At 38.0% G+C, this 26,360-nt stretch overlaps 2 protein-coding genes across 6 annotated transcripts in view; one reads left to right on the forward strand and one right to left on the reverse strand.

The window, feature by feature from the left end:
- zranb1b (zinc finger, RAN-binding domain containing 1b) overlaps nt 1–8,279 on the forward strand; it is a 29,228-nt gene extending 20,949 nt beyond the window's left edge. The window contains exons 6-10 of the mRNA XM_038285415.1: nt 104–302; nt 1,564–1,684; nt 2,030–2,159; nt 4,015–4,244; nt 6,548–8,279. Of these exons, the coding sequence (XP_038141343.1) occupies nt 104–302; nt 1,564–1,684; nt 2,030–2,159; nt 4,015–4,244; nt 6,548–6,766 (899 nt within the window). The 3' untranslated portion in view covers nt 6,767–8,279. The remainder of the gene's footprint in view (nt 1–103; nt 303–1,563; nt 1,685–2,029; nt 2,160–4,014; nt 4,245–6,547) is intronic.
- A 1,423-nt stretch (nt 8,280–9,702) lies between these two features.
- Nucleotides 9,703–26,360, reverse strand: part of ctbp2a (C-terminal binding protein 2a) — an 86,565-nt gene continuing 69,907 nt past the window's right edge. For 2 of the 5 annotated variants that reach the window (XM_038285394.1, XM_038285397.1), the window contains exons 2-9: nt 24,090–24,244; nt 20,814–20,958; nt 19,710–19,916; nt 16,775–16,989; nt 13,347–13,477; nt 13,140–13,267; nt 12,931–13,054; nt 9,703–11,267 (exon numbers count right to left, since the gene is read on the reverse strand). In XM_038285394.1, coding sequence (XP_038141322.1) covers nt 11,084–11,267; nt 12,931–13,054; nt 13,140–13,267; nt 13,347–13,477; nt 16,775–16,989; nt 19,710–19,916; nt 20,814–20,958; nt 24,090–24,244 — 1,289 coding nt within the window. In that variant the 3' untranslated portion in view covers nt 9,703–11,083. Of the gene's footprint in view, nt 11,268–12,665; nt 12,744–12,930; nt 13,055–13,139; nt 13,268–13,346; nt 13,478–16,774; nt 16,990–19,709; nt 19,917–20,813; nt 20,959–24,089; nt 24,245–26,360 lie in introns of those variants that run through there. The other 3 variants (XM_038285395.1, XM_038285396.1, XM_038285398.1) reach the window with 3 other exon arrangements.

The raw sequence follows: 26,360 nt of genomic DNA on the forward strand, positions 1-26,360 counted from the left end.
TCTCTAACCTGTATGCTTTACTACTAGAACATGCCTTTAATGTGGGTTTCACCAATAAGTTTAGCATCTATCTTCCATGTAATCTTTCCTTCTTCTTGGTCAGAGCTTGAAGAAGAGTCTCCAATCATCAACTGGTCTATAGAGCTTGGATCAAGACTGGACAGTCGACTCTATGCCCTTTGGAACCGGACGGCTGGGGACTGCCTGCTCGACTCGGTGCTGCAGGCCACATGGGGCATCTACGACAAGGACTCCGTTCTCCGCAAGACTCTTCACGACAGCTTACATGACTGCTCACATTGGTGAGACCTGCAGCGTTTTTTAAACCCGTATCAATGCATAGTTTGCTGTTTTTTGACATTTCCCAACATTGCTCAGCAGACTGATGGAACACCTATGACTGGTAGAGCAATATTTTAACCAGAGGATTGAAGAAAAACTAATAAACCATGAATGAGAAATCATTTTTTTACCACACAGAGAGAAAACAAAACAAACCTGGTTGTTTAAACTTAATAGTGAGATACCCAAGTCAATAGTTACTGCCCTCTTAGGTTAATATTATTTACTATTTGTTGCCACAGTGTCCTAATTTGATCTATTTAAGTCGATTAATTTAGAGGTGTTTGTCCTTATTTCTGCAGGACAACCTTAATGTGCTATTTAGTCCACATATAACTAAGAACACTTCAGCTAAACTGCTTGTCTTTGTCTCTAAAAGTAATATCAGCCCCGACACATTCAGCTACAGCCGTTATTAAACTCTAATATTAGTGTTTGGTGTGTTTTCATGACTCACTTATTGTTCAGCTTGTAACATTTATCAGTGTGACAGGGAGGCTTGTGTTGCTGCTTCATAAAAGTAGCATTTTATTTTGAATAGGGCTGCAACGTATGATTATTTTGCTAATTGATTTATCTGTTGATCATTTTTTTTCGATTAATAATTGGCTAGCAAAAGATTCATTAAAGAATTTTTTTATAGAATTAAACCAGTGGATTGATTATTTAATTGATTACTAAATAATAAATTAATCATGATTAATCTGATTAATTGTTTCAGCCCTAATTTTGAACCTAGGTTGAACTTAGCTATATAATTGTCTTAAAAAGCCTTGATCAAGACCCAGCTCTGACTAACGGGGTCATTAGAAATATCCCTAACTGGCTCTGAAAACCAAACATTTATCAGTCTTTGAAGCAGAGTAAGATGTTTCTACTGAGCCTGATTATTTAAAGAACTTCTGTGGTGTTTGTTGTTTCTTAACATCCAAATTATGGTAAAAGTTATCACTCTGAAACAGTCCTATCCTCCTATAGTGTGAGTGTAACGTGGGCTCGGAGGGATGTCAGTCTTATAATGGAGCATAAAGAAGTTAAAGAAAAATAAAAAACATATTTTCTCTTGCGCCATCAAACTCGGCTCAGACAGCAGCCTTTGCTTGTGGGAGAATCAGACATAAACATGAGCCTCATTCGACTCCTTTTGTTTTTGTATAACTCAGACTGAGCAAGATTAAAGTGAAGAAGAGCCAACTGTCTAAGCAGTTTGTTCTTCCTCAGGTTTTACAGCCGCTGGAAGGAGTGGGAGTCGTGGTATTCCCAGAGTTTCGGCCTGCACTTCTCCCTCCGAGAGGAGCAGTGGCAGGAGGACTGGGCTTTCATCCTGTCCCTCGCCAGCCAGGTACACGTCCCTATAGGCAAACAGCAACGTTTTACCATGTAATACATGAGCTTGTTGTGCTTAAAAGGAGTCCCATTAATGATGCATGAATTATGCAAGAAAGTTTCCTGCTTTTTGCCATCGTAAACATTCCCTGTAAACGTCTTGGGAAAGTGCATTCTGCCTGTCATCAGCACTCTGCTAAATGAGCTCACAGACTAAGCATTTGGGTGGGATACATTAAAAGTGGGTGTGGAAGCTCCGTAATTATTTCCTTTTCTTTTTAACCACTATTATATTTTTAAAAGGGTTTTATCCTAATAGTTGTGTTTTCTGTCTTTTATGTGTTTTGCCTTTGCTCTGCAGCCAGGATCCAGCTTGGAGCAGACGCATATTTTTGTTCTTGCACACATACTTCGAAGGCCCATCATCGTTTACGGAGTAAAGTATTACAAAAGTTTCCGCGGCGAAACGCTCGGATACACTCGCTTTCAAGGTGAGCGTTCGGTTCTGTCTGAGCCATCATTGTTTGACTCTCATGCAGCGATGATAACACTCCGTGGGTGTGGAAGAACTGGACTCGCTTTTGAAAATAGCTGCAGCCTACATGTGTCTGCATAGCTCAGATGCTTGACATAAATGAACCTACTCTAGTGTAATTCGTTTATTTTTGGACTGTTTGATTTAAACCTTGGAAAAAAGGGGGGTCACTTATAATAACGTAAGGCATGAGAAGTCAGAGCCGTTAAAAGCAATAATGTTCATTTAGTTCCTGAGGCTACATAACCTCAGGTACTAAATGAACATCATCTCCAGACTATAAACTTGATCTGTTTTGCAATATTATTCCTTGGATGTGCATTGGACTGCTCCCTATGGGCCTTTGAGAACTTTTAATTACACATGATTTCCTGTAACTTATTTTTAACCTGTTTTTTTTAAGTGTAGTCTGCAAGAAGGTAGATTTAGATTACATTTTTCTATCCTTGATAATCATCTTTACTGATGATCTTTACTGTCTTAATCTTGAGAGTGAGAGAACTGCATTTCAGTTTCTCTTCATGCTGTCCATATAGGGTTAATTGACAATAGAATGCCATAAATCTTAACTCTGAAAACAGTCTGGATTCAATTTGCCGCCTACTTATACTGTGCTGGACATGATGAAGGTCCTTGGAGGGAGCCAGCTACTTACTGTAAAGTCAGTCTGATGGACCAGTGATTTACTGTTGCCAGGAGCCAGTGGGAAACACAAAGAGAAGCAGATTTTATATGGGTTGGTCATTTAAGGAACTGGTGCTGACTTGGAGCTGCTAGACAGAAATCAGGTTCGTTGTTAAAGTAAGCTCTGGCAGCAGGTTCCAGTTAAGCAGGTGGATAGCAACTAGTTACAATTACTTGAGTAACATTTTTACTGAACTGTACGTTTTGCTTTTATTTGAACAGTCTTATTCTTTCCTGAAAACGAGAAAGTGAGAAACATTAATGGATAAAGAAGAGCCTCATTTAAACCAAACCAATCAAATAAGAGTTTATGCTAGTGAGACTTCTTGCTTGTGCAAAATCTTTGTTGTTATTTTCTATCCGCTGAGCTCATTGAGCTTTTTGAAGGTCAGGTTAATAAAGAAATTAGACTACATACAGATTAGCCCTGCAGGTTAAGTTGTCAACAGATTAAACATGTTGAAGTAGTGCTACTCTTCAGTACAAATTGTTGTTACTCTACACAAAATCTATTCAAACCTAATTATTAATGAACGATAAGTTGCATAGTAAAAATCCTTAAGTGTCCTTTCAGAAATCTTTGAATCAGTTCTCAATATTCTCTAACGATCTAAAGGTTTAGAAATGTACCACATCCAAATGTTCACACAGCATCTGATCTATAGTTAAGCTCACAAATAATAACCTACAACTGCTTTGGAAGTTGTAAAAGTCTCCACATTTGTTTTAAATCAACTTTCTCTTCCTGGATATAGAAGAGTTTCTTTGACAGCCCCTGCATACCAGCTAAACTTGCTCCTATTGTTCTCCTGGGAGTATATATAGTTTGCCTTTGATGGGAATTTGCAGATTTCCATTCCTAAATAGACGGCTGGCTGGTTTAGATGTTATCTAGGTGTTAATGTAGCATTATGAAGCTCATATAGTGGAGCTCTTTGTAGATTAATTGGCAAAAATCATTTATTGGCATCGATTACATTTGTCAGTTATTCTGTGTAGTGGGACAGGTTTAAGAATGTTTTTTTTTTCTCACTATGTTGATTGTTACGTAAATAGATTTTATGTTCAGACAAAAATTGAGGATTTTTTTTTTAATCTAATCCACTCTTTCTTTTCTTTTATATCAGGTGTGTACTTGCCTCTTTTGTGGGAGCAGAGTTTCTGCTGGAAGAGCCCCATCGCTCTGGGCTACACGCGAGGCCACTTCTCAGCACTGGTAGCCATGGAGAACGACGGGTTCGACAATCGCGGCGCAGGCGCCAACCTCAACACGGACGATGATGAGACGGTCACGTTCCTGCCACTGGTCGACAGCGAGAGGAAGCTGCTTCACATCCACTTCCTCTCGGCACAGGAAGTAAGAAGGTCCACCTTTGAAGTTGGGATTTCATTGATGAGCTTGAGGACCTGAGAGAGAGGCTGTATAAAGGCAGAGAACAGAGAACCTACATAATTGTAATGCCAAGGCAATCCAGACCAAAATTCAATAAATATGCTAACTAAAGAAAATGTTTTAATGCAGGGTTTCCACAGGTCATTAAAAATTATTAAAAGTAATTAAATAATTACTTGATTAAATAATAAATTTTAATTAAGGCCTGAATTGGCATTAGAATTCATTAAATTATGGCATTTAAAATGTTGTATTTAAAAAAAAAATGTCTAAAAACTATTTTGTCAGATATATCACGATATATTTGCGCGGAACTACTTCCGGTTGATCGTAAAGCCGTATGTTCGGAAAATAACAAAACTAAATGCAACCAAAGATAACCATTAATCATCATTGATGATGTGTGTGAGAATGTATTATTCTTATTAGTTGTTTTGTATCAGTTGTTGTTATTTATTTCTTATATTATGTGTAAATGGTGGAGACAGTGATTTTTGTTTTTAAGCATATGCACTGATCGATGGCACTTTTTTAAAGTTTGTTGTTCTTGTGACAATGAAAATAAAGATAAATTGAATGGAAATTAAAAGAAACTTGAGGCGGAGAAAAAGCTAGAGAATGGGAAAATGGCTATTTCAACAAAAGGGGCTGGAAAATGAGGGATTGCAGCCTGTTGATGGTAAAGTCAACAAAGGATTTTGCCGTGTAATTATAAGAGTCATGGGTAATTGTTGATGGCATTCAAATTATTTCTAAGAGCATTAAAAGAGCATTAAAACGCATTAAATTAAAGTTGCTCATCCCTGTAAAAACCCTGTAATGGCAATACCAGGAAACATTGCACACCAGGTGGGTGGCACGACTGATACTACGTAGCACATCACAGCAAAATAATGCATTTTAAAAATCCTACAGTCACCCTGCTAACATTTTCACTCGTCTCGTCCCGTCACCAAAAACTCACACCCATGACTCATGATGTTTTCATCATCCAAAATTCATGTTTAGCTCATTAGTTCTTGTTATGGCCACGAAAAAAGGGGCACCAGCAAAATAATTTGTCATCCTTGGTGAAAACACCACTGGTGCATAGTTGTCCAGTAAAGTGTGGCATAGAAATATATTCACCTTCCCTAAATATCCGAATGGTTCCACTGAAGCTTCGGCTGTGGGTTTAGTCCCTGAGGAAAGGGAACCTTTCACCCCACAGCCTTATTATTCTCTGTAATCATGGTTTTTCCAGATGTATTTACACCAGAAAATGTTCATTTTCTTCTTGTTTTTTAGTTGTTCCCTTCATCAGATCCTTTTTTTTTTTTTTTGCCAGTGGATTGTAACTTAAAAGAATTTTTTTGCTCTCCCGTTGGACTGAAAGGACTAGCAAGGAAAGGACTAGGTCACTGTCTGTTCTTTTTTAGTGCAACCCAGAATTTGCTCAAGTCTGCAAAAAAAGTTCTGACTAAGGGGGAAACGAACTCTGGTCCAAAAAATACAGCTGGCGTGATTCCACTACTTCATCAGCTTAGGACAGATTGCTGGAATCTGTTTAAAAAAAAAATTCTAAAGGCTGATGCTGCTACAAACTGCTTTTCTTTTCTTTTTTGGATCATATAGCTCACAGGTTTGAGTGTTTCTCATCTAACCAAGGTGCCTTCTTCCACTTCTTAGAAGCATCCTTTCATCTCTCGCATTAAGCTGTAAATCAGGTCTCTAACATTGTTGTTTTAACTTCATCTTCCTTATTCCTAATCTTCCATATAGATTGTAGGGAAACTTCTGTCCCACAGGAGCCGTGGATGTGTGACGCTCCTCCAGAGTAGCCATGAGCCTCTTGGCTTCTTCCTGGTTGATTTTGTTGATTTCATGGCCTGTTAGTTTACACTGTAGTTTAATTACATTTTCATATCCCAGATGATTGTTTGAATGATGCTTGATGAGAGGGTCAAAGCTTGTTTAAATGCTCTGATCTTCCTCTAAACTTCACCTGTGTTCTTTGGTCTTCATAGTGGGGTTTGGACAGTCTTCACAGCCTCATTAGCCTCTGTAAATCTTAAGACTTTTTAAAATGTATTTCGGTTTTAGATATCAGAGAATCTTCCTTTTTGTCATAACTTCCTTTTTGTGACCACTTTTACTGTAGGGTGATGGAGACTTTCTCTGACAGGGAATAAGGGGGTAAAACATCCCAATAAAAGCGACATTAGAAACTTTGAAGGTTTGTATGTTTGATCCTGTGGTGTGTAGTAAGACCTGCTGCTCTCTTTCAGATGGGAAACGAAGAGCAACAGGAGAAACTCCTCAGAGAGTGGTTGGACTGCTGCGTGACGGAGGGCGGCATTCTGGTGGCGCTGCAGAAAAGCTCCCGCCGCCGCAACCATCCGCTCGTCACTCAGATGGTGGAGAAGTGGCTGGATGGCTACAGGCAGATCCGACCCTGCGCCTCTTTGTCCGACGGAGAAGAGGAGGACGACGACGATGACGAGTGACTAAACTGAAGCGGAGAGAGCGGGTCTGCAGGAGGCAGGACTCCTCCCCCATTTCTTCATGTCTGGTTTTTTTTTTTTTTTTTTTTTTTTTTTTTTTTACACTTTTTCCGGTTATTTTATTTTTCTTATCCTTTCTTGACACGGACAAACTGTGAAAGCCTCCAGCAGAGGACAGGGAAACACAACTACAGAAGACACTGCTGCTCTTCTGCTACAAACAGCCAGTCGGTCGTGTTCTTACAAAAAACTCTTTCATAAAACCAACTCCTGACTGACGACGACGGGGGAGAAGAAGAGAGGAATCCAGAAAACCCTTCGATTTTTTTTCCTGCTTCAAATATAAAAAAAAAAAAAAAAAAACCTAATGTTTATCCATCGATCCAAATGCATGTGGTTGTTGATAAAAGTTAAAGGAAATATACCAGCATTTATTTAAGATAACACTTTATAATTATTCAGCGTGGGGCACTGACAAAAGCACACTTCCAACCTGATCTTTTTGACGTGTTTTCCAGTTGTACAGTTTGGCTCGTTAAGCATTTTTTTTTCTGTGTGTTTTTTGTGTTTGAACAGACAAGGACAAAGCCAATAAATATAATCTTCAGAAAACCAGAGATTATAATAAACAACCTACTATATCCTTATTATAAGCAATGCACCTTTATGGACACATTTCTAATCAAAATGCAGCATCACTGCTTCAAATAAGATCCTTTGAAGGGAGGTTCGCCCTCTAAGGTTTAGCGCATTAACACGTTTAGATATTCGGTTTACTTTATACAGACTGATTGAACTGAGAAGCTGTGCGTGTGCTTGAATTTATTCGACATATTTATTGTTTGGAAACTTCTTTGAGCTAATAAGAGCTTTATGTATATTTTTCTCGGATTGTTTTTTTTTTCTTTGTGTGGATTTTGTTAATTATGCTCTCAATCTCGATGAAGACACTTTTGCACAGAAACACTGTTGCTGTAAAGGAGAGAACCAATCTTGACAGTGAGAAGTTTACTTAAACATGTTGCATGGGATTTAGTACCTCATCTGAATGCCTAAAATCTGGTGCTTTTTGTTGTTTGTTTGTTTTTCTGACAGATGAGGCGATTTAGTGTTAAAGCTCACATTTGTCTCCTGTTCCCTTCAGTTATTGGTTGCCAGCTCACACGTGTCAGTTAAAGTCCGTTGTCCATCATTTCCATACAGTTTGTTGTGAGAAATGGCAACATCTACAACCAAAGCCGAAAAAATAAATAACTGGGGAAAAAAGATAATACCCTACCGTTTGCGTTATTTTTCTCCCCCTCTAACCATTGCGTACTGTAACCTCCTCCGTGTTTCATGTCATTCATGTTTTTTGGACATCACCTATGTGTTTGCTTTGTATTTATACAATAGTTGAAATTGTAACTATGATGGTTTGTGGATTTAGGCCTGACTTCACTAAGCGGAGTGTAATGCAAGGTAAAGGAAAAATATGGAGGAAAAAAACAAATAAAACCCTTTTGAATGTCTGGACTGAACTGTTGTGTTTCTGCAGCGTGGAAAGAGGACAGATTTCACCGCTCAGGTCACTGGATTTACACTTTAACCTGGAAAGTATTCAGTTTTATTTTCAACGCATTTCATTTTATAGCATATTTGTTACATAATTTCAATCAATAGATAAATCTAATCCCAATATTCCAAGAGGATGTTAAATTTTTTCTTTTCTGCAAATATTCTAAGACCACAATTTCTCACTGACATAAAATCAAAGTAAACAATGCGATAATGATTAAATGTATCTATTTAAAGGTATAGTGGAGGATTTTTGCTATTTTTTTTTAAAGACTCTCCACTTGCAAAAAAAATGCACATGCACAGCCCTGTACCCCGCTCCCGGGAAAAAGAACATCCTCCACTATACCTTTAATGCCAGTAGTGAATGAGCTCATTTTTTTTTTTTTTTTTTTTTTGAGAAAAAATGGATTTTATGGCTTCATAAAGGTCTAATAACACATTTAAGTTGAGTGGAGACACACCCATGGACGTCATTCAGGGCAACATCTCAAGCAAACAAATTTTTTAAAGGAAACAAAAAACAATGAGACAAGTTATCAGGAAAGGAAACGCATCTGGTACAATTACCAGATAATGGAAAAAGTGAAGTTCATCTCTTCAAAAATGTACAGCTTTAAACTTGATGTAAATTTGCTAAAGACTGATGACTTAACCAGGATGTATCCTTCCCCTCTCACCCAATGAACACTGGAGGGACGCATCAGTTGCTCCACTGTGACCCAGCAATGGGGTAAAGGTGAGGAATGGATGAGCTTTCATTGGAGCTGTGGCTCCAATATCTCAGCTCACTAAAACAGTTTGGAAAAATTTAATAATCCAAAAATTGCTGGAATAGTTTCATAGTGGCTCCACAAAAGCATGAATGAACACCGAACCGAGTTCTGAACTCGACCAGATGGAATGTTTTTAACTTGTTCTAACTGCAAAGGCTGGACTAACATTGTTTTACAAGATACACATTAAGAATATCAGTAAAAAAAGCATGTGTTTGAAAGAAGATGAACAAATTGTTTCACATTTACAGTGTTGTTTATCAGTCAGTATTATGACAAACAGACAAATTCCTGCAAAAACCACTCTGGTCACTAGGGGGCATAAAAATCTATTATTTTTCAGTAAATCACAAAATATGCTGTTATAAATTATTTTTTGGGAGGCACAAACTTACATCACTTCTACAAGCTTGGATTATATCTTCTTATCAACTTTTAGAACTTAATATTCAGTTATTTTTCCAGACAAGATAAGAAAAGGAGAGCAAATAATCTATAAACTGCAATGAAGTGGCATGTTTTATTCAAATAAACAATTGGGCTTGTGGAGATTTTAAAAGTATCAGGTGAATCATTGTGCCATAGAAAAAAGAAGAAATCCCAATCATGAATCAGAACAGTAAGTTTCATTTATTGGTTCCAGCTGCACTGTATGCTATATGTTCACCTTATACAAGAAACAAATACAAATACTCACACTAAAAACCAAACAATCTGCTAGCAGCCACGTCTTGCTAAAGTCTTGGTTTTGAAGGGATAGATGGATGGATGTGGCCGCTGTTTGTTCACAGAGCCTCTGGAAACCCCATCTGGCTCTCGTCACAGCAGGGAAAACATAACTATAAGAGGGGCAGGCGAGGGCGGGGTCAGCCACGTCAGACTACACTTATATGAACATTTAACAAGGCAATACAAATCTAACAAGAGTGACAACCTTCAACATAAAAAAAAAAACAAAACAGGTACGTTTGATTTATAAAAAAAATACCACAATGGGAAAGGAAATGCAGTAATCCAGAGTTTCTTCCTGTTCTGTTCAGATTTAATGTTTTAGTTTTTCCTGAGTAAGTCATTTCCTTTTTCTATTCCCCTCCCACCCCGACATATTCATATCTCACAAGTGCGTCGCTGCCATGCAAATCAGGTCCTTTGGATGCAAACAGATCATATTTTGTTCATAACAAGCAGATATCAGAGGGACCTTAAATATTAGTGCTCAATTTAATTAATTTTCCCCAATTTTTTTTAAAATTTTTGGTTTAAAAGGGTTATTCTTACCCTTACAGATCATCTTTCTCCTATTTTGTCTTTACATTCTGGGGGCACCACCTATCAGACAGAAACGGGCAAAAATAAAGAGCTCGGATCTAAGAGACTCCAGATCCTTCTTGTCTGATGGTAAACCCTTTCATTTCCACACACTGAATAACAGAGAAAAAACAGATACCGGTTTTCAACAGAAGCACAGACAAAAAATCAAATTGAGTAAAAAAAAACAAACAAAAAATAAAACTAACACCAGACACGTTTGTGCAGACATGAGGGGGAAACTAAATGGAAAGATCAGGCTTGACAGGGTCGTCTTTTAAACCAGGGATGATGGGGAGCCTTTAGCTCCTGCTAACAAGAGGCAGAAGTCGGATGAATCCGATGAATATATGGAATAGTAAAGAAAACCTTCCCTTAGTTCAGTGAGGAGTAAAATGAGAACTGAAACAGGGAGAGATTTGGGATCTTCTGTGCAGGATTTTGACAGCTCAGTCCCATCTGGGTGTGGCAGCTCAGGCGTGCACCGTTATCCACTGTCCTCGCTTGGGTTTAATGCTTCCATATAAAAACAGAGTGTGTAACACATCGCCCGGCAGGCAGTTTGCTGGTAGGTCCAGACGGCTGTAAAGTCAAGCTTTAGTTTTGACGGGTCGACTCGGTCGGATCCTTTGATTTTACACTGCGTTCATGACCCACATCGACTCCTTCGGCTGCCTCGTTACGGCTCAGTCATGTGCTCTCTCATGGGGTCGCCGTGTTTGGAGGGTTGGTGCGGGGAGGCTGCCTGTGACGGATGGGTGCCCGGGGGGAGGGTGTGTGCGATGGGCAGCCCCCCAGGCACCAATCCTTCCATTGGTCCGATTATCCCACCCGGTGCAACCCCCATCATGCCAGGAGGAAACCTGGAAGAAGGATACAGAGTGAACAACTTCCCTTGGAAACTTATCGTTGGAATTTTCGGTGGAAATGAAGAAGAAGAAAATGTAAATGATTCCACATCATAAAAAAATTTGATATTATGATGTGGCAATTGTGAGTTTTCTTAATAAAAGAAAAGGGGAAAAAAGGTATGAAATTACTTAGAAATGTCTAAACTGTAAACATCTAATCATGGCTAAAGTAAACAGCTTTGCCAAAACATAAAAAGACTATACTAATTGTACTGACTGAGCCACATCACCTGTTTGTAAGGGATAGGGATAAATGCGGGGAACAGGACATCAACAAATGAAGAGGGGTGGGGGGGTTATTTTATGTAGGTATCCATTTAAAGGGTCATTCAGCCGAAAATATTCCAGGAAACGTTTCGATTCTGACATTGTGAGGCTGATCCAAAACAAGAGGAAAAACTACTAAAATTGAAAAAACTTTAACTCAATTTGATCAACAGTAAAATAATCACCTAATAAAACTAACTTAACATCTAACAGATACGTACAAATAATAAGAGGCATTTAGTTTCATAAAGAAATGCAAATATCAGTAAAAAACAAACACAACATGTGTGTTTTTCATCATTATTGATAAAACACATTTTTCTGAAAATTGTCTTGCTTTATTCATCTGTTGCTTAAGAGCTAAATTTAGTCCAAAAACAGTTGTTTTGTTAAGAATAGTTTTGAATTTTTTAGTTATAACAAACAGACAGCATCCTGAAGTGGCAGCTTCAGGATACAGTCGGGAAGTTTTAAGCAAAAGTAGGTTTAAAAAGAAAACCATTACAGCCTTTTAACATCTAAAAAGCCCCCTCCCCATACAATAACATGGTGGTGGCAAGCTGGTGGGATCATGCTATGGGGATGGTTTTCTTCAGCAGGGACAGGGAAGCTGGTCAGAGCTGGCAGAAGGATGGATGGACCTGAACGCTGGAAAAGCTATTAGAGGTTCTGGGGCAAAACTTTGATCCAAACTGGAGTTATTAGCATAACAAAAACTACAAAAATATATTAATGCAAACAACTGATTATATTTACAACCCTGAATTTTTCAGATTTCTTTAAAAAAAAAAAATTTTTTTTTCCATTTTCTTTCACCTCACAGTATCTGCCTATAAAGTCAGAGGAAACGATTCTAATAAAAACATTAAAATCTGTGGTTGTTAGCAGGCAGGACAAAATCTCTGTCATTGAACCACCTCTGTTTCCTTTAACTCCCCCAACACTAGATAACCCTGTGATGCGTTTAGGTTCCTGTTCGGGGTAGGGGAAGGGTGCGCAGGGTGGACTCGGTGCAGTTACTGGGCGTGTAGGTTAGAGAGTGAAGGAGAACAGATACACAACTCTCTTTCTTCATTCATTTACCTGGTAGAGAATTAGGTATATAATTTGTCCTGCATCCCCCCCGTTGCTATGGCCTGTACCATGGTTTGGTTCACTCGGCTGTGTGAGAGAAGCAGTTCAGGCGGGTTGAGACAATGAAACGCAGAGCCTAAACGTAACATGGGCTAAGCTCATTGGGGCCAAAAACACACGAGTTATTGTACAAAAACACAGATCAAGTCTTCATCCCATCCTAACAACTGCATGAACTGAGATGCCAGACGTGCTCGCTGCTTGATGATCCCACCTGTAGGCAGCGCCGTTGATCTCAGGGTGAACCTGAGGCTGCTGTTGCTCCATCATTCCCCATGGCGCCGTGGTCACGAAGAACTCTTTATTGACACAGTTTCGCAGGCTGTCTGGGATGCGGCCTGTAAGACGGAGGGTTCAGCTTATGTTGAGTTAAGAAATCCAAACCTGTGCCAGGCTGGTAAAGCTAAAGAAGGAGATCCGTACCGGTGATGGCTCTGCGAATTTCCGTGGCGGCGGCCTCCCTCATCTCCAGCGACGCCTGCTCGCTGTACCAGGCGGTGTGGGGGGTGCAGATCAAGTTGGGGGCGTCTTTGAGAGGGCCCTGGGAAAAACTGATCGACGGCAAATATTTGATGCAATAATAATAAAATAAGGAGTAGGAAATAAAACCATGCAGAAAATGAGGCGTACCTGAAAGGCTCCGACTCGTGGACATCCATTGCGGCACCGCGTATCCTGCCTTCTTTCAGGGCCTGAGCCAGAGCTTTCTCATCCACCAGTCCTCCCCGGGCCGTGTTGACGAGGAAAGCACCTTGGCGCATCTAAAAACCCCGAAACAAAAGTAGAAAACATTTTTAAATCTCTTTTTTCCTTTATTTTAGTGAATTTAGCATTGCAAAATATAATTTCTTGCTCCTGCATTTCTAAATTTTCCTAAACCCAGTATTATTAGTCCACAACATGCATAAAAACATGCTTGGATTGATTTATTGGGCTGTAGTTATGGGATAAAACCCAAAGGATTTAAGCCAATCAGCAGCACTGTTTGTGGAGATGCAGTTATGGTTCACCCCAGTTAGAGCGCCTGGAGGAGGCATCGTCCTTTCCTCCCTTCTGCATCCGCAACCAAAACAAGCAGATGCTCAGGCATGAGTGGGAGGATTAAAATCCACCGCTAGAAAGCGTCTGTATCTCTATCTTCTAAGGTTACCATGGTAATGTCACCTTTTGTAATCCCGTCTATGATTTTCTAATTAATCACATTATTTTTGATAGGTTATTGTTAATGTTTGTACACTAAACATGAGGATTTGCAGCATCACTGATCTATAGAAATAAGTAAAAATGCTTTTGTTGAGCAGTCTTCAAGATATCGTTTGTTTGATAATTGAACACTCATATAAATGCATTTATCAGACTTTGCCTATTGCCTGCCATTCTTTAGCTTTTTTACTAACCTACCTATTTAAGTTTTGCTGAATTCAGAGTGTTTAGAGATAGAAGTTTTGAGCTCAATACAAAATGAACAAATTACAAGATTATCCTCCATCTTTATTTGATCTACAGTGGGGCAAAAAAGTATTTAGTCAGCCACCAATAGTGCAAGTTCTCCCACTTAAAAAGATGAGAGAGGCCGGTAATTTTCATCATAGATATACCTCAACTATGAGAGACAAAATGAGAAAAAAAAATCCAGAAAATCACATTGTCTGATTTTTAAAGAATTTATTTGCAAAATATGGTGGAAAATAAGTATTTGGTCAGTTACAAACCAGCAAGATTTCTGGCTCTCACAGACCTGTAACTTCTTCTGTAAGAGGCTCCTCTGTCCTCCACTCGTTACCTTCCTTAATGGCACCTGTTTGAACCCGTTATCAGTATAAAAGACACCTGTCCACAACCTCAAACAGTCACACTATAAACTCCACCATGGCCAAAACTAGAGAGCATACCTACAGTGAAGCATGGGGGTGGAAACATCATGCTTTGGGGCTGTTTTTCTGCTAAGGGACCAGGACGACTGATCCGTGTGAAGGAAAGAATGAATGGGGCCATTTATCGTCAAATTTTGAGTGAAAACCTCCTTCCATCAGCAAGGGCATTGAAGATGAAACATGGCTGGGTCTTTCAGCATGACAATGATCCCAAACACACCGCCCGGGTAACGAAGGAGTGGCTTCGTAAGAAGCATTTCAAGGTCTAGCCAGATCTCAACCTCATAGAAAATCTTTGGAGGGAGTTGAAAGTCCGTGTTGCCCAGCGACAGCCCCAGAACATCACTGCTCTAGAGGAGATCTGCATGGAGGAATGGGCCAAAATACCAGCAACAGTGTGTGAAAACCTTGTGAAGACTTACAGAAAACGTTTGATCTCTGTCATTGCCAACAAAGGGTATATAACAAAGTATTGAGATGAACTTTTGTTATTGACCAAATACTTATTTTCCACCATATTTTGCAAATAAATTCTTTAAAAATCAGACGATGTGATTTTCTGGATTTTTTTTTTTCTCATTTTGTCTCTCATAGTTGAGGTATATCTATGATGAAAATTACCGGCCTCTCTCATCTTTTTAAGTGGAAGAACTTGCACTATTGGTGGCTGACTAAATACTTTTTTGCCCCACTGTATAACACTTAGTGTCACTAAAGAAATGTTTGTTGTTGCATTGATAAAAAGAAAATGGTGGGAGCTATTAGATTTGATCTATTCAATAAAAAAAGAGGGAACACTTAGATTTATTTCAGAATGTAACCTGCTGATCAAAGCGGATCAAGATGAAAATAGTTGATTCTGATCTCTGGTTATTTAAACGGAGCGACGCTAATGATAGATCAACTGATAGAAGCACTGTAATGATAATGGATGAACTGAACTTCACACAACTGCATCTAAAATATGTTACAGCTACAAGTAAAAGAAAAAAATCACCATTCTAGGCAATCTTTCATTTTATTGCTAATATATTATAAAGTTTGATTTAATGTGTGACGTCCCTCTTCAATGTTAACAGAAACAAAGTTTTCTCATCTGCTGAAACAAACTAAAATCATAATTCTACTTTTTTTTTACTGTGTTTGTCTCTTCTTAACAAAACATTTCAAATTGAAAGTTTTAAAAGCTAATCTGCATTATACCAAATAACTCATGACTTTGCTCTCCATAGTAAAGACACCAAAGTCTCTTTATGTCCCTATTTTATCATTTTGCATCCAATACTGCAATTTCATAATGTGAGGGTGAACTTAATTTTTTTATATGATAGCCTCAAGTCATTGTTTTATACATGTGTTTAACAAAAATGCTGTAATCTTAGCCCATTATTGTTATGCTCTAATCTAAACTTGCCTTCTGTGGAGAGTTTTCCAAACCTGAAACATGGACAGATCATATCCACCAGGTGGCAGCAGTAAGCAGTATAACACTATATAAAATCTGCAATCGTCACACTTATAACACTTGTATAGCATAGTTGGGTGCAATGAAATAATAATCTGACATAAATAATCTCTTCCTAGGTTTTAACATACATTGCATATATAATCCCCCAATTATTTCACTGTATCGTAGCTGGACGGAGGCAGCATGTGCTAAGGGAAATATATAAGATCATGAAACATAAACAGGTTCTGGAACCTGACTACTCTATATTTAGGGGTAATATTTGTGAGTAAATGTATATATAAAGAGATTGCAATGTCAATGTTATTTCTATTGCACTTTTAAAAACAAGTACATCTGCCCAAAGTGCTGTACAACAAACATTATAAAGTACATCAAGAGATAATATTAAGAAAAACTTCTATAAATGTCTGTTGTTAGATATTCAATCTTTCTACCTGAAAATCTGTGTGTGGCTTGAACCGAGTGAGGAGGCTGCAGCGGAAAACATCTGAGTCACACTGACATCAAAGTTATAAATGGAAAAAACTGCATGGGATTAACCCCATATGTCACTGCCTCTGATATTTCATAAAGGCTTAATTTACAGCTTGCAAGCTGCAAACACTAAATACTGAACCAAAAAAGATTCTTGTAATAGTTTAAGGAAATCAGCAGTTTGGTTTTTCATTGCTATTTATCGCCCAGGTCTTGTGGAAGAGGTGTTTCCGTCCCACCTGTTTGATGGTGAAGTCGTTGATGAGGTGGTGGTTGTGTTCGTTCAGATTGCAGTGCAGGGACACGCAGTCGCTCTGGTACAAAAGATCCTGCAGGGTGTAGACCCGCTGGACACCAAGCGAACGCTCCAAGCCGTCCTGCAGGTAAGGGTCGTAGAAGATCACGTTGAAGCCGAACGCCTTGGCCCGCATGGCCACTGCCTGGCCAGTACGCCCTGATTGGGGGAGAAGGAAAGAAGACCTCCAGTAAGCGTTGTGGCAAAGTGCTGGGAATGATAAATGTATGGTGGTCAAATCTACTCAAATGTTAAAATACTTCAAAATATATATATATACTCTGAATAATGTTTGTGTTATTCTGGAAAAATCCACCAAGGGAATAATTGACATACAGTGTCTTTAACCAATGCTATCTGCTTGTAGATTTTATGTTTGTAGTTATTATATCAATAAAAGAAGTGTATTTAAAATTTTAAACAAACTTAATTTAGAAACCCAGAGTAAGTACATAATAATAATATCATTGAGCTTCAGAGATTTCCTTCCCCTCTGTTATAATCTTGCCTACTATGTTTAGTTACTGGATAAATGTGTATAAATGTTTTGGTTGTTTTTAATGTCTTAACTGTTGTTCTAACTATTGGATTTGGGTCAAATCTGGGGTCACCGACCGTCAGGCCCTGGACCACTAACCAGTCATTTTGGTGGTAGAGAATAACCAAAAGCAGCCATGTTCTTTAAGTGGTGCACTTAAAAGGGGCTGAGATTCAGACTAAAAAACGCCAAGGAAGAGAAAGTGGGCATAAAAGATGGAGCTTCCAATCCAGCAATACGGTTTGTTGTTGCTTTTGTGGTTATATGATAAAAAGTGTGAAATAACTCCCATCAATGACCAAATTGCTGCTATATTCCAAAGAAAATCCCTGGGCTAAATGAGCTGCTGTTTCACTGAAGGCATTTCTTGACCTTCAAACATTTGAGAATAAAATCTTTCTATTAATGAATGAAAACAAAATTCTGATTGGGTAAAATTACAATTTAACGTGCAAATATTTTAAATAATTAATGATATATTATTACATTATATAATATATGATATAATTTTGTGCTATTGTCTGAAAAGAGGAATGAAGACGTAATCCTTATTTAATCATATCCTTTCTTCCTCCTATGGTCTTTATCCAACAATCCTTCAGATTCTTCCTTTACTTATAAGCTCATAAAACATTAAGTGCATTCATTTATGTATTGTATAAAGATGTCTACACACATCTTCATTTATACAAATATTACCCATAGCTCACACAAACAGAACATTAATTCAACATTTATTGAAATGCACGTTCTCTTCATGTTTGCTTTATGATTTGAAGTTTTATGCATAAATGTATTTAAATGATTTAAGGTGATAGTGAGAAAACCTGAAAATGACTGAGATACATAGATGACACTTTTATACTTTCTTTAAAAAAGCTGTTGCAATAGAAATAGCCTCATAGCAGATACTAATATGATAACATGGAGGGATTAAAGTTTGCAATTGTTGGCCATGGACCAAACTGCACATTTGATTTGACTTGTTTAAAGTAAGCAAAGGTTAGAAAAGCATTGAAGTTTAGTTCCACAGTTAAAGCAATTCAGTTTTCTTATCTTTTCTCTTTATTATTTACACAAGAAATGACTTAATGTAAAATTTCACAAAAAGAAAGAACTTGGATTTTGTTTTTTGTTTTTTTCAAATAAACTTTAATATTTTTATGGCAGTTAAGGACATTGTTGTTAAAAAAAAAACAAAAGCTGCTCTTTTTTCTAAAATAATGGTCAACACCTTGTAGCTTCCAATGGAAACTTAGAACTTACAGGATTTTTCAGCACACATCTTAGACATTGCTTTGTTTTTGGTGTGTATTTATAGTCCGTCTACCCTGAGTCCATGATTTATAGATTTATCTGAGCTACAACTGCATCTGCAGGTTTTTTAGGGGTGACCACAATCAGCTTAAATAATTGTGCATCTCAGCCTGGAGAGGAAGCTTCTAAGATCATCAGCTCACAAGCCTTACCAAAATCCTAAATTGGTTTTTTATGGGTAATTCAAACACATGAAATATATTAATCCAAACCTAACATCCCCACATCATTATCCTGCCACCATGATTGAACATGCGCGTGATTTGTTTAGAGTGCTCTGCAGTGTTAGTTTTACTGTAAAAAGGCCAAAAATGTAAGAGATCTGATGAAACCAGAGTTCCTTCTTCTATGCAGCGTCTCCTCCAATACTTGTGACAAACTGCATGTTGAACTTCTTCTGACCTTCATTTTAGTAACCTGAGCTGGATCTATGCAGCTCCTCAAAACATCCCAAGCACCCCACAGCTTCTCTGATTAACATTTCCGTTCCATTTTAGTTGGTGGTAACATTAAAACGTGTGTTTGCAAATATGAAGAAGCTTGAGGTGTCGGGATACTTTAATGAGGCAGTTCACACGTGAAGCAGGGATTCAAATTAGAAAACAAACTGAACATGTTATTGTCTTCAGGATTTTTTTAGACAGATTATAAGCCTGTATTTCGGTCTATTTACAGCCCCTTGAAAAAGGAAAGAAGGTTGTTCACAAAAGTGCTGATATATTTTATGGAGGTTAGTAAAGAAAAAAATACTGCAGAAACTGCAAAAGTCTCTGCATTAAAAATGTATCAGCATTAAAGCAATGAGGTTTTTTGGCATCAAAACGTCTGAAAGGTGGAGAACGCTATGATTAACTAACTCCTTTATTCACACTACTCTTCAGTAAATCTCTGCAGGCCTATTAGGCAGCAGAATGATTCCTCCATTAAAACACATCATTCTCCCTCTTTTCTACCTCAGACTGAACCCTCATAGTTCTACAAATCCTGTCTGTGTAAAATAAAACTTTCTAAATGAGATTCTCACCAAATCCGATGAGGCCAAGCGTCTCGCCTCGGATCCTGGCCGCTCCGGACGCCACCTCCCGGATCTGCTCTACACTTTGGACCCGCGTGCCCTCCCGGAGAGCCTGGTACAGCCAGGCGTTTCGCCGGTAAAGATTAAGGATGTGACAAAGCGTTGAGTCCGCCGTCTCTTCTACAGCCGCGGAGGGAATGTTACACACTGCAATGCCTGGAAAAGACACATAGGGAGATAAAGATGCTGGTGATGTTAAGAGTTAAAATACAACGTAAAAAATGTGTTACTAACAAGAATAGATTATCGTCTGAACTTCTATTAGAAAATGTTTTGCACGCTTTTCTGTCATTTTTAGATGCGTCTGATTATTTAAAGAGTTTTTTTAATAGGATAGTTCATCTAAAAATGACCTGAATAAAAAGAAATGCACACATTAGTAAATTGGGAGGTTTAAAATACTCCATACAATCATAAAATACTAGATGCCAGATATTGTAAGGGCTTGAACGCAGTTGATGCAAACAAAGGTGCTATAACTATTTCCAGGGTCTGGGAGACCATGAGTTTTGTTAGGATTGCTGTCATCCCATGATTATCATTTCAAAACATTCTTTAATTTTCATGGATTTTATATTCAATATTAAAAAAACAAAACCAAAAGAAATCTGCTTAAGGGAAAAGCCATTAAGCACTACCTCAATAGAGACTGCATTAACAAATCCAAGCTAATTTGTGGAAATATAACAACATTAATCAGGATTGTCAGACTAGATCCTGCTTTCATACCAAACATGTGCTGAAGGAGCCAAATGGGAATAGAGAGAATTTCAATTGAGTTAAAGCATCTGCTCGGGAGTGGTTTGATCACCTCCTGCATTAAAAGATAAATCATTTCTACAACATGTTGCTACGCTGAGGTAATAAAGCCAGTAAGGTTGGATCCTGTGAACAGGACGGGATTTTTTTTTATCACCCTAGCATCATTTTTGCTGCAGTTCTGGTCTTTATAAACAGGCCATAACTGCTTCCTGCAGGTTCTTAGTTTATTATTCCTGCTATATGATCATTGCCTCCTGCTGAAATGCCTTGTTCTGAACTGCAGTAACTCACCCAGCTCGCCGGCAGCCTTAATGTCGATATTGTCATGGCCGCTGCCTATACGTATGATGATGCGCAGTGCCTTGAACTTCTCCAGGTCTTCTCTAGTCAAGGTGATGGTGTGGTACATCATGGCCCCCACCGCCTCGTTCAGCACCTGAGGGACATTAGAGAGTTCATCACCATCATCCTTATCATCCTTTTAAATCATACCTCTATTTTTACTCCAACTGTCAAACTGCCTGAGCGACTTGTTGCAGACCACCTTCCATTTTTCTGGACCTGTATGTATGTTCGCCATCCTTCATCTAAATGCAATTGGATTGTTTATGAGCGCTCTAAAACACGAGTAGTTGCCTGTGTGTTTGCTGTATAATGAGCTCCTGCAAAAGCTGCTTTTTGTCACAATCCATTAACTCAGGCTGTATGCAAACAAGGTCAGAACGGATGCAGGCCGGACAATAAAGTAGACTGACAGCTGCTGAGCAACCCAGCCAGCATTAAGAAGTGGCTGCTGTGAGCCAAGGCTGTTAAACAACTGCTTTAAATTCATGACCCACTAACAGAATTGACCTACCTGAGCTAGATTAGCATAGCCATGAATTTCCATCTATGTTTTATTGGAGTCGGAGAAAAAAAAACAGGAAGTGGATGCAAAAAGTCAAGGTAAAAGCCTTTTTTTGTGCATTAATGTTATTACATGAGTGGAACAGGAAGGCTGCAGGCTCAGATAGAGGACGTCAGCAAATCATTACATGGTGTTAAGCAGGAGGGACATATTTGACAACAATTTTAATAAATCCTTTAATTTCCTCCTTCATGAAGAGTTGAAAACCAAATATTCTCCTGTATTGTCTATTACAGCACTATATCTAGTGTTAAATGGTACAAAAACACAAATCCTTAAAATTATCTGAAAGTTACACAGAAAATGTGTTTAGCTTTTAGTTTAAAAAGAAAAAAATACGTTTGAGATTTTTGAAAAAAAAAAAAACACAATAGTTAAAACATGGTAATTAGAGAGCTTTCATAACTATTCTTTTTAGTTCTAATTTGGGCCAGACTTTTTCCTGTGATGCTTTGTTAACCACTTCCTGGCATCACAGTCATAAAAGACAGAAATATTGGTCCCTATTGAAGCCATCTCTCTAACATTGAAGTATAATAACTATTATTATTTTGTCTTGTTTTAAATAGAGTAAACCCTTGTTTAAAGCAAGTATAAATAACAGCCACTCACAACAGGAAGGGTAAGAAAATTATTTTCTTAACTGTTTTTCTGTCTTAAAATCAAACAACAAACAGATAATCTACTAAAAAAGCTTTCATGGTTTGATGACAAGATTCCTTTCTGTGCTGCTACTTACTAAATGCTTTTTGATGCAACACATCAGCAGGTTTAGTCCTAAAGACTAATGAATGCAAAAGCTGTTGCAAGAAAGAGGATTGAGCTGTAAAAATAAAGGCAGCATCCAAAATCACCAGTCAGAAGACACCTACCTTATAAGCTAAAAAAGCTGTCCAGCTTATATTTTTATGCATGAGTAACTGTGTTTAACTTCAACTTGGTTGAAAAATATTTCCCGGTTTGTCGGAGTGCTTTTGTAAAGGTTGTGGAAAAACAGCATCAAGCAGCTGCTATCTAATTGATGTCAAAGAAACAGCAGAAAATGGTTAAACTATGATTTCTTTCTGAAATTCTAATGTCGTTGTTGTGTTTTCAAGGACAGGACTGGATCGCCAATCATGCGTGATTTCTCCCTCCGCAGGATCCACAAAGCCCTCACCGCTGCAGGCTTTCAGCTGCACCTTCAGATCAATTGAGATTTCTTTGCTACATAAGTGCAGAACCAGAAGAGGCTGGAAATAAGCCTGCTAAATTATGCACTTTGTAAAGCAGCTTGGTTAAAAGAAATGATAAATAATCATTAATATTTATGTACTTTATAGAATTAAACCATAAAAGCTTGAATGCCTCTTCAGTGTGACATTAAAGAAACCAATTTAGAATGAATTGACTTAAATTGGATGAAACTGTAACAGAACTGAATCACACTAAAGTGGAAAATAATTTAACAAATTTCAGCTGTAACTGCTTTCTCTACAAATTATTATAATTAGATTATTTTATTACATACATACATTCATTTAAAAGAATGTAACTGAACTAAATTAAACTGAACTCAACGGAAATGTATTAATTTGGAACAGAATTAGAAACGAATATGAATTTGACTAATTCTATCTTAGATCCAAACAAAACGTAATAGAATCAAACTGCTCTGAACTAATGTGAACTGATTTAACCGATTTAAATAAAATGCAGAAACACATAGGAAAACAAAACAAAAAAATGAGTCAAACAGTCGCTGCTGCATATAATAAATTCAGTGCATCTCGTTTGTAAAGAAAAAAAAAACAAAAAAAAAAAACATATAAAGCCAAGCAGTTTGCTTCAGTTTTCCCACAGTGAGCTGGTGAGGTTGTGAGTAATTTAGAGTGTGTGTGTGAATGTGTGTGTATGCATATTTGCAGCCCCTCTGTATCCTCTGTTGTGTAGCTATCGGTGTGGGACTGCAGCCAACGCTGATGCTTCCAGATGGGCCCTATGTTTGTGTAACATAATCACACTGAGAGCATTTCACTGCACACAGAGTCCTAATGCAAACAAAAAGATTTACTTAGGATTTTGTCTCTGCAAACGGTAAATTAAATCAATCACTGTTAAAAAAAAGCTACTTTTTAACTGTAGGTAGAAAAGGGAGCAGAATTTGCCTTGTTTTTTTCCCATCAGCCTCTTAAAACTCTTGAGTTTGTACTGTAAACTTGCCTCTCATTGGCTCTTGTGTATAGACAGTAAAATAAGACAAATGTTTCACCCACTCTGGCTGAGAACAATTACACTGCATTTCTATTACCAGCCTCCTCCTCCTCCCACTCCTCCTTAGTTAACAAAGCTGCACTTCAGCCCCCAGTGGGATTAGCGTCAGTGATGAAACCATTATGGCTGTACTGGGAGACTAGAACGAGCCAGTGGGCTGAAATATCATTAAAACACTACAGAGGAGGAGGTTTGGAAGGAGGACAAAGATGGTTCTCGCTGCCGAGCAGAAAGCAAACAAAATTAGAAACAGAAGTTAATGCAGAGTTATTTCTCCAGCAGACGCTGCTTTGTGCTGGCATTTTACTATTCATTGTTGGAAAATCTCAGTCTTTATCATAAAAAAAGTCATAAAGTAAGATCTAAGAGGAATGGCTGATTATTTACTCATTAACTATGAGCTATACCTTTTCATGTATCTCCTGTGTGGACTGGGCATCACAGAAAGCCACAGTGGCCAGGTCTTTGAGGATGGGCATCTCCACGGTGCAGTCGCGCCCATCCAGCAGTGCCACCAGGGGGCGTGGGTGCATAGGCCCATTCATAATCTGGGGACGGATACCTGTGGAGAGCAGGAGAGATAGTCAATTATTTATACCTGGCACCAACACAGTCAAGTTACCCAAAGAAGAATCATTAAAGCGTAGGAAGTGAATCCAGGAAGTGTTTAGAACAGACACTGTTTTTGGTTCGTGATCGATCCTCATAAAACTGGACCTCCCTTCTTCTAAACCACTGTCATCATCATCATCCTCTACCTGTCAGCACAGATCAATATCTCAAATGCACACATATTCACACTGATGATATGACCACTCCATGACTGGCTGTTTTCCACACTGTTACCAGGCAACAGGTCTTTTCACCTCATGAGGTCATCACCTCCATTATCCTATCACTTCACAGGAGCCGACAGGTCTTTATTGTGTAGTACAGATAAGGTTTGTATACTTTCGATTATTTGGAGTCATTCTGAGGTCGCATTAAAACTAGTATGTTTTATGTCCAAAAAAAACAACAACCCATTTCTATGAAAACGGGGTCAGAAATACGGCCAAGAAAAAAGAAAAACAAAAAAACTGTTGTTCAATATGACAAATCAATAAAAGTCTAAAGTCAATTTACCAAGTCATGTAGCAGACAGGATACAAGGAGACTATGATTAGACTGTTTATTCAAATACAAACAAAGAAGGAAAAAGAGGGAGCAAAAAAAGAGGTGGGGGGTCCAAACGCATCCTCTCTCTGGCTCCCTGCTGCCTGTTGTCATGGTGATTAGAGGATTTGGGCAGGATTATGAAATATTTTATTTAGTGGCATCTGCGCTGCTGGAGAGGACATCCAAGCCTGCTCGCATCGTGACTGCGCCTCAAACTCCTCCAGTTTAGGAAAGAGGAGAGAAGCATGTGTGACCTCTGCAGCTAAAACGTCCCAACATATATACAGGAAACTTAAAACAAAAAATGAGGTTACATGCACCCTACAGAGGGGTTTATGCACAGATTTGCTTCTGGTGCAAGTGTATGAATATCATGGCTTCATTTTTATTTAATTGTTATTTTTCAGATACCAGTCAAACAAATGTTTTCACTCTGTTAATTTTTAGAAATTGGTCTTTCTTCTTACATCTTTATACTTGCTTGTACAAAAAAAGTCAAATTTAATGATCAAAGGCTATCAACATCAATATAAATAGATTTATTTGTGTGTTACTGTGCTGAACCTGCAAAGATTCTAGTTTAGTCATATGCATTATTATTATTATCATGTGTAAAAAAATTACTAAAGGAATATTTTGAGCTATGAATTAGATATCAAGGGAAAAAATATTATTATATATACTTGTGTAAATGATAAACTATTCTAAAACAATGTCCCATAATTAGAAATTTAATAAAATTTGAAATAAATTTATATAGATTTTTTTACCATGTATGGAAAGCAAATTCCCTTAAGTAGAGTAAATAGAACACTTTTGCATGAATAGTAAAGAACAGTGATGTTCCCCACTCAAAAATGACCTGGAATCAGAGGATGAATTTATTAAAGAAGAGATTAGTAGGTTGACATTAATATCATTGCTCTGACAAATGACCGGGATTATTATTAGATTCATTTAATTAATGTTTCTGTCTCTGCTTCTGTTCTTCAACACAGCTGTCAACCAACCAATCCATATAAGCAGGACTGATGGGGAGGAGAGAAGTTCACTCCTCTGAAACTGATAAAAGATCACTAAAAGAGTGAGCATAAGATGACTGCTGATGCATTTACAGGAATTTATCTCAGTGATAACAAATGGACTGTCAAGCTTGCTGGAACAGATTGTAAAATATCACTGGTGACAGCAGTGGGTGCCTCCTGTTAATTTAACACTTCAGCTTTCCCATTGTAAGAAACTGCATTCAGCATGATAAAACAGCTGCATGCATCTGTGATAGAAAGACCAGGAAGTAAAGTGGAAGAATGAAGTGGGCAGTAAGCAAGTAAGCAGAGTTTAATAAAAATAAAAAAAACTTGAAAACTGTACGAAGGCAAAGAATCCCCTCTTAACTGTTAGTTGTTGTTTCTTTATATTCTGCCTCTCGTGAATTTCTAACTTCAGAAGAAGTATAACAGAGTATTTTGATTTTGGGAAATATTTCAGCTAAGCCAAACAAAAACATTTCATTTCACAAA

Source organism: Cyprinodon tularosa, unplaced genomic scaffold (assembly GCF_016077235.1).
Source record: "Cyprinodon tularosa strain WSP-4 unplaced genomic scaffold, ASM1607723v1 ctg210, whole genome shotgun sequence".
Lineage (NCBI taxonomy): Eukaryota > Metazoa > Chordata > Actinopteri > Cyprinodontiformes > Cyprinodontidae > Cyprinodon > Cyprinodon tularosa.